Raw genomic sequence first — 11,842 nt, forward strand, 5'->3', positions numbered from 1 at the left:
TCAGTGCCTCATAATAAACAGTGCACTTTCCCTAACCGCAACCTGGTGTGTCAGCAGATTGACTACTGCGCATGGGTGAGGGGACCCATTTGGTTTGATAAGTTTCAGATGCTGCTCTGAAATTATAGGGCTTCCCTGATAGCTAAGCTGGTAAAGAATCTGCCAGCAATGCAGGAGACCTGGGTTCAATCCCTGGGTTGGGAAGATCCCCTGGAGAAGGGAAAGGCTACCCATTCCAGTATTCTGGCCTGGAGAATCCCATGGACTGTGTAGTCAATGGATCCTTGTACAGTGCCTCACAATAAACACTGTAATTTCCTTCACTACAACACAGTGTGTCAGTAGATTGACTTTACTACACGTGGGTGAGGGGACCTGCTTGGTCTGATAACAGCTTTAGATGCTGCTCTCAGATTAGAAAGAAACTCTCCAGTTTTTACCATGAATATAGCCCCCCACCCCATTCTCTTGGAAATTCAGATAATAAAAAGTTCACCATATTTCAGAAAATATTGAAACACTACAGTCAGTGGTTAGATGGCTCTGTAAGCCCCAGAGAAGGAACAGAAGAAGAAATTTCACATCTTCCCTGTGTGAGAACAGACAGGACTCTGGGCTTCTGTTTTTTGCAGGCATAGGAAGGTCATGTGAGCTTCCTGGAACTCCAGGCCCTACAGAACTTTTATTCACCTCCTCAAAATCTAGAGGACAGGGACTTCCCTGGGTCAGTGGCAGATTCCAGGTCCCAATGCAGGGTACCTGGGTTCCATCCCCAGTCAGGGAACCAGATCCCACACACTACAACCAAGAGTTTAGAAGGTGAAGGTGAAGGTGAAGTCGCTCAGTCGTGTCCGACTCTTTGCGACCCCATGGACTGTAACCTAGTAGGCTTCTCCGTCCATAAGATTCTCCAGGCAAGAATACTGGAGTGGATTGCCATTTCCTTCTCCAGGGGATCTTCCCGCCCCAGGAATCGAACCCGGGTCTCCTGCATTGGAGGCAGACGCTTTAACCTCTGAGCCAGCAGGGAAGCCATGAGTTTAGAGGTCACACCCAGAGATCCTGAATGCAGCAATGAAGACACCCAGCACAGCCGAAGAATAAATACACATTTTAAAAATTGTTTTAAAAAACTCTACAGGACAAATTCAGAGATGGCCGTGACACAGTGGTCTGTGCCCAGGATGCTGTAAACTCCACCAGGAGTGACTCTAGGAGGGCACAAAGGAAATACTCTCACCTCTCCTCCGACGGAACTATCCAGTGTTTGCCTAACAAGACAGAATTACCAAAGAGTCACTGTTTTGCATTTCTCATGGAGGAAGTGGAAACATGAACCCTGAGGTCATGAGGATAAAAGAGTATCCTGTGTACCTTAGGAAATATTCCCTCAGTTTTGACACGTGTATTGACTGAAAAATAACACACAACTTAAAAGATGAGAATTATGTTTTATTCAGTGGGCAAAACTGAGGGCTTAAGCTTGGGATACATATCTCAGGAGATAACTCCTGAGAGTCTGCCTGTAAGGAGGCAAGGGAAGAGCCAGATAGGAGTTTTTGCAACAAAGACCAGGGAGTCGGAAGCTCTAAAGATGATTGTAATTAAAGAAAGCCAGACATCCTGTGTTAATGACTTTAGCACCTTTCTATGAAAGGTGACAGTGTTAGTATGAAAGTGACAGTGTTAGTCACTCAGTCATGTCCAGCTCTTTGTGAACCCCGTAAGCCACCCCAGCTCCTCTGTCCATGGAATTCTCCAGGTAAGAACACTGGAGTGGGTTGTTGCCGTTCCCTTCTCCAGGGGATCTTCCTGACTTAGGGATCAAACCTGGGTTGCCTGCATTGCAGATGGATTCTTTCTACATGGGAAGATGCAAAGGTCAGGGTTCACTGAAATCATTTCTTTGCCATGCACCTCAGCTACAGGGGCCAGTATCCTATTCTTTCCCACCCCAAGTCTCCTTAGGGTACATTGTTGGAGAGTGGCTGCAGTAACTAAGGGCTTAGCAGTGGGCAGCCTCATCCTTAATGTAAATTAACAACATCCTTAATTTACTGATACAGTAGGCAATGCTTTTTTTCATTGACATGTGTAAATACCCAGTAGGAACAAGGAATCATTGTGCTATTTTATTCAAAGGAAAGCTTTTTTGTCACTGTCCTCCCAAAGGTCATGCCAACATATTTTAGCTGCTCCTATTAACGGACAAAGAGAAGTCATCTACAATGTCCGAGTGGGCAAGCAACCCTTTGAGATGACTTAACCAAGTGTGTTCAAACTGTAATCCTGTCTCATTAGTGCTCCAGTTATGAAAATAAGTGAGGCAAAGCATCACATTTCATAGAAAGACTAGGATACAACAGAATGGATCCAAGAGCCCTGCCACTGGAAGGGCAACACTGCTGCATGAAACTTTGTTTCAATTGTGTGTATGATGGATAAGGATTTATCTACTTATGTCTGTTGCATGGTTTGAAAGAGTTTGCAAAAGACTGATCTGCAGGCTTTCTGCATCACTGAGTCTTTTTTTGGAGGGAATTACAAAGTCTTTTGAGGATCCTATAAAAACAGTAGGCCTACTTTTCCAAAAATACACATAAAATTTTAGGTTGCAATTTCAAGGGTAAACCTAGAATCATCGTAAAGAATTCCCCAAACAGGCTACATTTTTCTTTTTAGAGCTTAAGTCCAGAAAGGTTATTTTTCCCCATATAAGAAAAAGTTGAGAAAGGGACAAAGCATCTTTGCAGGCCCCTACCTCAGAGGTAAGGAGAAAATGTTTTCAATGTATGAAATGTAGTTTTACAGAAAATGTTATTCTTCCTATTAATAAAAGAGATAATTAAGGCTAAAACAACGAGTGTCTAGATAATGTTTTTGTTTGGTTTGGGTTTTTTGCCTTTCTTTTTCTATAGTTATTTTTAATTGATCGATGACTGCTTTCCAATATTGGTTTGATTTCTGTCATACGTCAACATGAATTAACCGTAGGTATACATATGTCCCTTCCCTCCTAAACCTTCCTGCCACCCTTAGATAATGTTTTAAATATAGCAGATGTTCAATACATATCTTTGAAGTCAAGATATGAATTTATTTTAGATCTGGAAATTAAAATTCCTTAGGCAAGATTTGGTAATATTAAAAAGAAAGAAAGGTAAGTAACGTGAAGAGTGAGTACCTGTTTTGCAGTCTCTCACATGGGTCAGTTTCTCCCTGGTACAGACAGACAAATCCATGACGTCTCGTCTGACTTTCCCACCTCTTTCCTCGGAGGTACATCCAGGATCACTCGAAGATATACCACCTGCATCTAAAGTATGAAGAAAACACCATAACATCTCATATTTCAGGCTAGTGATACTGCTTACAACTATTATATAAAAAGTGCATCTAGAACCAAAACTCAGTTTTTTGTGGCTTTTAATAAAACTGACCGATACTGCTGAAAACAATGGGGAATGCACAGAAGTCTGCGGCCTGAAAATTGAAAACTGTGAAGGAAGCATGGTATGTTTTCTTAAGAATAACGGACCCTGGGTTAGTCCCACCTCATATAACATATGGGGCTGCTGTGATTCTCCTCTTGACTAAGGAGGAGGCTCTCTTCCCCTACATTCTGCTCCATGCCCACTGATGGAGGGTTTGTCTCCCTCCTGTAGCTCTTGTATAACACCTGAAGAATTACAAATTAAGACTGTCCACATCAACTTCTGCACAGATTGAGGCTGAAAATCTCCCAACTTTCCCAACCACAGGAAGAGAAATGCCCAGAGGCTGTCATCAGTTTTTATGCTAGAGCATTCCTCTGAGAATGAAAGTCAGCACTTCACCTTGGGGCATGTCAGTGTTTTAGGATCTAGAAAACATGAAATTGAAGTCTATTTCCAGATGACTATTTCCTTTGTTAAACGAGTATAGCGATGCCGATTTTGGATATAACTTTGACACTTTGAAGATAATATGAAAATATAAATTTTACATCACAAAATAATTACTACAAAGTAACATGACTATTAATATACAAATTTCTTTCCTTTGATATAGTCATGATATGCAACTACCCCAAATGGCACTACCCACTCACCCAAAACTGCTGTCCATACCCTTTTCAGTGGAGTCGGAGTCTTCCAGGAGAATAACATAATTTATTTCATTTTTAAAAATTTGATTATTCTTGCTAATTATCCATATAACTTACTGTTCAAATACTGTCTGGTGGTTTCTAAAAATTCAGTCTACCATAGATGCTGGGAAAGACTGAAGGCAGGAGGAGATGGTTGGATGGCATCACCAACTCGATGCATAGGAGTCTGAGCAAGCTCCGGGAGTTGGTGATGGACAGGGAAGCCTGGCATGCTGCAATCCATGGGGTCGCAAAGAGTCAGACACGACTGAGGGACTGAACTGATAAAATGGTAGTTGCCAGAGTCTGGTGAAAATCGTTCAGTCAGTCGTGTCTGACTCTTTGCGACCCCGTGAACTATACAGTCCCTGGAATTCTCCAGGCCAGAATACTGGAATGGGTAGCCCTTCCCTTCTCCAGGGAATCTTCCCAACCCAGGGATCAAACCCAGGTCTCCTGCATTGCAGGCGGATTCTTTACCAACTGAGCTATCAGGGAAGACCACCAGAGTTTGAGGAGGAGGGGCAAATGGAGAAATATTGTTAAATTCGTACAAAGTTTCAATTTTGCAAGAGCAGAAAGGTTCCAGAGATGGGTAATGGCAATGGTTGCACAACAGTGTGAATATTGTTAATACCACTGGACTGTGCACTTCAACATTGTTAAAACCGTCAATTTTACATTCCACATATTTTACCACAATTTTTAAAAGTAAAAATATTCAGTCTACCCTCAACGAATGAACAGTTTCCATCACTTGCTAGTCACAAGGATGTGCAGCAGATGTGGAAAGAAATTCTCAAAAAAAAGCTGGAATAACACTTGCATGATGGCAACAGGGCTGAAATTATGAGACCATACATTTACATTGTCTAAGTCACTTGGTCTGCAGTACTCTATCACAGTGGCCCTGGGAAACTAGCCTATTGGGCAGCCAACTCGCACTGTGTGCTATGGGCTATTTAGCGTAGCATGTCGACAAGTATCTTGAGGTCAAATCTGGACTTGCAGGGAAGAGGGCTACCATCAAAGGGTGATGTCTACCACAGGTGGGAAAGGAAGACAGAATGGGAAACAGGCATGCCAGGTTTCTACCATCTCTGCAAGGCAATAGTATTGACATTTGTATGTCATAAAGTATTTTTAAAGATTTTTTTTCCAAATTTATTCAGTAGAAACAGAAATCAGAAAAACTCGCTTCCTAATGTCTGGGGGTTCCCAGCTGCCGAACACTATCAGGAAATTCAGTGGCAGACTCTGTGTTTGGAGGTCTCAAAGAAACACAACAAACACAGAGGGATGCTTCAAGGAAAGGAAGACAGGATGCTCAAGAAGCGAATCTGCTGCTCAGAGGCTCGGTTGAGTCACTCCTATTTCATTCAGATGGGATGGAACTGAATGGAACAGACGGAGCTGCACTTACATTTCTGTGACATCCTGCTTGTTCTCGCACAGTCACTGCTAGACGATGCTTCATTATCAATTAGCGCAATAGATGGAGGCTGAAATGAGTAAAGACATTTGGTCAGAGTTAAGATATTAAGTCATAAACTAAAACCTTATCACGAGACGAGAATGAGAATGGCATCATGTCCTATGTCACTAGAGTACCATGAGCTAGGAAAAGAAAAGGTTTGCAGGTAAGATGCTTGAGAGAGGAGAAAAGACTGCCCATTTTAGAAAAGAAGATAAAGCAGAGCCACAGTTTTCCCCATTCATTAAACTTTGATTTCAATGCTAACTGTGAGCCAGAGGCCTTTAGCCTCCAGAGGCAAAGGTGTGAGCCTTGCACCCAAAAGTGAAGTTGCTCAGTCGTGTCCGACTCTTTGGGACCCCACGGACTGTAGCCTACCAGGCTCCTCTGTCCATGGGATTTTCCAGGCAGGAATATTGGAGTGGGTTGGATTTCCTTCTCCAAGAAGGTCACCAAATGGAAGGTGGTACAGGTGGTCACAAGCTTCCTGGTGACAGACGATAAAGAATTTGCCTGCAATGCAGGAGACACAGGTTCGATCCCTGGAGAAGGAACTGGCAACCCACTCCATTGTTCTTGCCTGGAGAAATCCATGAACAGAGGAGCCTGCTGGGCTATAGTTCATGGGATCGCACAGGGCTGGACACGACTGAAGTGACTAACACACACACAGATGATCAAAGACCTCACACTTCTGTAGCCCTCAGACATAGGGACTCTGATGTGAACAAGTTTGTAGCAAGAAAATAAACTGAGCCCAGAGGATCTGGGCCACCAGTCTGATGATGACACTTCTGAAAAAACTGGTCCAAAACTAGTTCACAAAACAGATGAAGAGAACCATTAATATTTTCTCTTTACAGTAATTCTCTGTGGAAGAAGGTATAAATCAGTCTACTTTAAAAAAAAAGGGAAAAATCAACAGAAGACCTCTTTATGAAAGTAAAGCCATAATAAAGACATACTACTCACACGGCACTTCTGGTCTAAGATGTTACTCCAAATACTAAGTTTTTGCTAAGTATTGCTCCAAATACTAAGTGTAACATCACTCAGAAATTGCAGATAGGCTTCTCAATCCAACCAAGCTGCCTAAGTTTAATAAGAAGCCCTATGCACAGTGGCTGATTCTAAATTTCTTTTTTTAAAAATTATATTATTATTATTATCATTATTATTATTTTACTTTACAATATTGTATTGGTTTTGCCATACATCATCATGAATCCACCATGGGTGTACACGTGTTCCCAATCCTGCACCCCCCTCCCACCTCCCTCCCGGTATCATCCCTCTGGGTCATCCCAGTGCACCAGCCATTTGTGTTTGAAATTATTTCTTTTTTATATAAATTAGGGAGATGGGTCATATTAAGTTACATACCAAATAATAGTACTTTTAAAGGTATAGTCTTTTTCACCAGGAGACTTGCAAACGAATAAAGTAATTAAAACTCAGAAAACAGAAAAGAGTGATCCACTCGCCTCCCACTTTCAGTCCTTTTCAGCGGCCAAAACATCTACATTAACATCTTACTCGGATAAGCTTCCCAACGGGAAATACATATACATATATATGAGAAACCCTGGAAAGACTCAAAGTTGAAAGAGAAGAGAAGAGAAGTCTTTGCTTTCTAGCAAAGAGGGAAAGATATGTGCAGAGAAAGGCAGTGTCCACGGAGGCGCGGAGGGAGGGAGACAGCTCAGCTGGAGGCCCCCGGGCACGCCCCACCTCCGTGGCGACGGGGCTCCGGCCCGTGCCCCGTGCCCTCCCGCGGGCGCGGCCGCTCATGTCCCCGCGGAGCCCAGAGGCAGCCAAGTCTCCGTGAGGGCGCTTCTTCACCGGCGTCCAGACAGCACAGCACCAACAGGGGCGGAGGGGGTGGATCTGGATCTACGCAGAATCGCAGCTGGGGCTCCCGCGTGGGTGGAGCCGGGCGCCCAGAGGGGGCGGGGAGCGCGTGGGCCGGAAGGGGTGGGAGACTGCAGCGAGACTTTTTGCATCTGCCGCTGGATCATGGAAAAAGCAAGAGAGTTCCAGAAAAACATCTATTTCTGCTTTATTGACTATGCCAAAGCCTTTGACTGTGTGGATCACAATAAACTGTGGAAAATTCTGAAAGAGATGGGAATACCAGACCACCTGACCTGCCTCTTGAGAAATCTGTATGCAGGCCAGGAAGCAACAGTTAGAACTGGACATGGAACAACAGACTGGTTCCAAATAGGAAAAGGAGTACGTCAAGGCTGTATATTGTCACCCTGCTTATTTAACTTCTATGCAGAGTACATCATGAGAAACGCTGGACTGGAAGAAACACAAGCTGGAATCAAGATTGCCGGGAGAAATATCAGTAACCTCAGATATGCAGATGACACCACCCTTATGGCAGAAAGTGAAGAGGAACTCAAAAGCCTCTTGATGAAAGTAAAAGAGGAGAGTGAAAAAGTTGGCTTAAAGCTCAACATTCAGAAAACGAAGATCATGGCATCCGGTCCCGTCACTCCATGGGAAATAGAGGAAACAGTGTCAGACTTTATTTTTGGGGGCTCCAAAATCACTGCAGTTGGTGATTGCAGCCATGAAATTAAAAGACGCTTACTCCTTGGAAGAAAATCTATGACCAACCTAGACAGCATATTCAAAAGCAGAGACACTACTTTGCTGACTAAGATCCGTCTAGTCAAGGGTATGGTTTTTCCAGTAGTCATGTATGGATATGAGAGTTGGACTGTGAAGAAGGCTGAGTGCCGAAGAATTGATGCTTTTGAACTGTGGTGTTGGAGAAGACTCTTGAGAGTCCCTTGGACTACAAGGAGATCCAACCCATCCATTATGAAGGAGATCAGCCCTGGGATTTCTTTGGAAGGAATGATGCTAAAGCTGAAACGCCAGTACTTTGGCCACCTCATGCGAAGAGTTGACTCATTGGAAAAGACTTTGATGCTGGGAGGGATTGGGGGCAGGAGAAGAAGGGGACAACAGAGGATGAGATGGCTGGATGGCATCATGGACTCGATGGACATAAGTCTTGAGTGAACTCTGGGAGTTAGTGATGGACAGGGAGGCCTGGCGTGCTGTGGTTCATGGGGTCGCCAAGAGTCAGACACGACTGAGCGACTGAACTGAACTGAACTGCCCCTCCTCAAATTTATCCAGCTTTCTAGTTTTTGCCCATCAGATGTGTATATAAAGTTGCATCACACTTTTTTGTCTGTGTTATCTGCTCACTTCTGTTTCTGCTTCTTGATGTCTTTGAATATTTCATGTTAGTGTTGTTTCTGAGAAGTATCTGATTAGCCTACTGGGGCACTGGGAGAATTCATTTAAAATTAAATTAATAGAAAAATGTGCAGAAATGCTTTAAAAAAAAGGGGGGGTAGCCATCTCTTCATCTATGTGATAGATGTGAGGCTTTTCTGTTATTGTTCTGTGAATTGTCTGTTTATATCCTTGGCTGTTTTAAATTGTACTTCTCATGTTTTTCTTGTCATTTGGAAGACATTTTTTCATAACATAGCAAATACCTACTCTTGATTTATCACTTGTTAATTTTAACCATGACGTTCTTTATCTAATCAAGTCTTAATTTCAATGTCGTCAAATCTACTAATGTTTTATTTTATTGTTTATGCTTTTCAGGTTTTCTTGAAAGAAAATTTTCCCTGCCTTGAATTTACAAGGACTTCATAGGACATTGTATTTCCCTGGTATCTCCTATGGTACAGGATCTGCCTGCAATGCAAGAGACCTGGGTTTGACCCCTGGGTTGGGAATATACCCTGGAGAAGGGAATGGCAACCCACTCCACTATTCTTGCCTGGAAAATTCCATGGACAGTCCATGGGGTTGCAAAGAGTTGGACATGACTGAGGGACTAACAAACACTTTCACTTCTTTCACTTTCATATGACATTTATTAATTTTATGTTTTCTAGTCACATAAGCTACCTTGTATCCTTTAAGAATTTATATTTATACATATAAATATTTATTTATATGATATGTATACTGTGAGGTAGGGATCTAACTTTATCTCATTATGGCAAGCTGTTTACCCCTAACATCATATATTAAATTTATGTAATGGTTTCTGGAGGCATTGTCAAGAAATAGCAAATTCCCATATGTATCTGGATCTGATTTTGTATCTTCCATTTCTATTCTACTTATTTATATCTGCTCAGAGAATCAATACTTTACCTCTTTAAAAGAATTTCAATGACTTTAGCATTTACTTATTTTTATTTTTTGGCCACACTGCATGGCATGTGGGATCTTCGTACCCCAAGGAGGGATCAACCTGCAGCCCCTGCAGTGGAAGCACAGAATCTTAACCACCAGACCACCAGGGAAGTCCCAGTACTTTACCTCTTTTAATTATTGTTTCTTTGCTGCTAAGTCACTTCAGTCATGTCTGACTCTGTGCGACCCCATAGACGGCATTGTTTCTTTACATTACTCCTAAAATCTGGTGGGGTTAGTCTTTATTCTTTGATATTTTTTTTGATTCTCTGATTTATTTTTTGCAAACTATATTCTTCCATATAAGTTTTAAAATAAGTTTGTCAAGCTTCTTTAAAATTCCTGATTAATTTCCAGTGGGTATTGTATGGAATACATAAATTAGTTTGAGAAGAACTGTCACTCTTATAGTGTTATATTGCTTCATTTATTCAAGTGTCTCTTTATATCCTGTAATAGAATTTAACTTTTTTTCATAAAAGCCTTGTATATTATTTAATTTATGGAACATAGTTTTATTACTAGTTTGAAGCATATCTTTTTTCATCATGTTTTCTAATTGGTTATTATTAATATAGATACAGGATATTGATTTTTGTAAGTTGATATTGTTTATCCGATTTGCTGAACTCTTTAGTTTATATAGCTTGTCCTTTGATTTCATTAAGGTTGCATTTAGATGATCATGTCATCTATGAATAATAGTAATTTTATCTCATCCCTTCTTATTCTTATTTCTTTTACTTGTCTTATCATGTTGGTCAAGTTTTCCTGTATAGTTTTGAAAGTGACTGTGATAGCTGATATTGTTTTCTTCCTGACTTTAAGGAGACTGTCTGAAATGTTTCCATTCTGAGTTTGCCATAAATATCAGGTTTATAATCTTTCACATTTTAAGGAAGCTCCTCTCTAATCTTAATTTTCAAAGATTACTTAAATCATGAATATGTGTAGAACTTTATTAAATATATCTATGGATGTATTGAAAGCTTGTGCAGAGGTTATAGACTGCTTATTGTATAGATGTTTTATTGAAGTTATTTATTTATATGTTTCACATCAGAATATTCTTTTATTAAGTTGTCTTGGGAAACCATTAGCCCTGAGGGCTGGCAGTGCAAGAGGTATAGTAGCCTTGGACAGAGATGACCAGTCTAGTCTTGGCTTAGTGAAGCCACTGTAATAAATATGTTTCTTTGAAAATGAATGAGTCTGAAAGTTGTGAATGATCATGAACTGCATGTTAAAAAAATAAGGCAGGTGAAGAACAGAATCTGGACAAGGAATCTACTTTTGAAAAATCTGAGCTTTGTTGTGAATATAAAAATAATCCTTATGTAATGTTTTCCAAATTGATCACCTCAAATAAATTTAACTTGTATTGATGTGAGAACACTAACAGTGACAAGAAACGCTGAGAACACCACAGACAACTTCAAACAGTCAAATCCTTTCAATTTTCCAAATAGTAACTCATTATGAAATCGAAAACATTGATTATTTCCAATCATCATCTGCATTTTCAACTCTCTACTATAATTATTACAATAACTGACATACAAATTCACACTGTGACCTCCACATATGATTTTTAAAGGCACTTGTGTATTCCCTGTAACCGAGAATTCACAGCATGGTTACAAGCACACGTGGGCTTTAGAGTTCTAAAGATTAGAATTTATATCTTAACTCCTTCAACCCACTAGCTTTCTGTCTAAAGAACATGTACTTAATCCCATTTAGCCTCAGTTTCTTCAGCTGTAAAATGGAGATAAAGGTATGCCAGGATTTCTCAACCCTGGCACTATTCACATTTTGGCCCAGATAATGCATTATTTGGGGGGAGGGGGACCTGTCCTATACATTATAGGATGTTTAGTAGTAATCTTGGCCTCTACTCACTAGACACCAGTATCTCTTGTTATTGTGAGAACCAAAAATGTCTGTAGACACTGACAAATGTCTCCTGCAGGGTAAATTGCCCTAGATTAAGA

General features: G+C 41.0%; 1 protein-coding gene and 1 non-coding gene across 2 annotated transcripts in view; both read right to left on the reverse strand.

The window, feature by feature from the left end:
• Positions 1 to 7,394, reverse strand: part of PIWIL4 (piwi like RNA-mediated gene silencing 4) — a 55,081-nt gene extending 47,687 nt beyond the window's left edge. The window contains exons 1-3 of the mRNA XM_069554937.1: positions 7,281 to 7,394; positions 5,553 to 5,631; positions 3,185 to 3,316 (exon numbers count right to left, since the gene is read on the reverse strand). Of these exons, the coding sequence (XP_069411038.1) occupies positions 3,185 to 3,316; positions 5,553 to 5,631; positions 7,281 to 7,394 (325 nt within the window). The remainder of the gene's footprint in view (positions 1 to 3,184; positions 3,317 to 5,552; positions 5,632 to 7,280) is intronic.
• On the reverse strand, positions 958 to 1,030 carry TRNAW-CCA (transfer RNA tryptophan (anticodon CCA)). Its single transcript has one exon. It is a non-coding gene; the product is annotated as a tRNA-Trp (tRNA).
• Positions 7,395 to 11,842: the final 4,448 nt, after the last annotated feature.

This window comes from Ovis canadensis, chromosome 15, assembly GCF_042477335.2.
Source record: "Ovis canadensis isolate MfBH-ARS-UI-01 breed Bighorn chromosome 15, ARS-UI_OviCan_v2, whole genome shotgun sequence".
NCBI classification, from domain to species: Eukaryota; Metazoa; Chordata; class Mammalia; order Artiodactyla; family Bovidae; genus Ovis; species Ovis canadensis.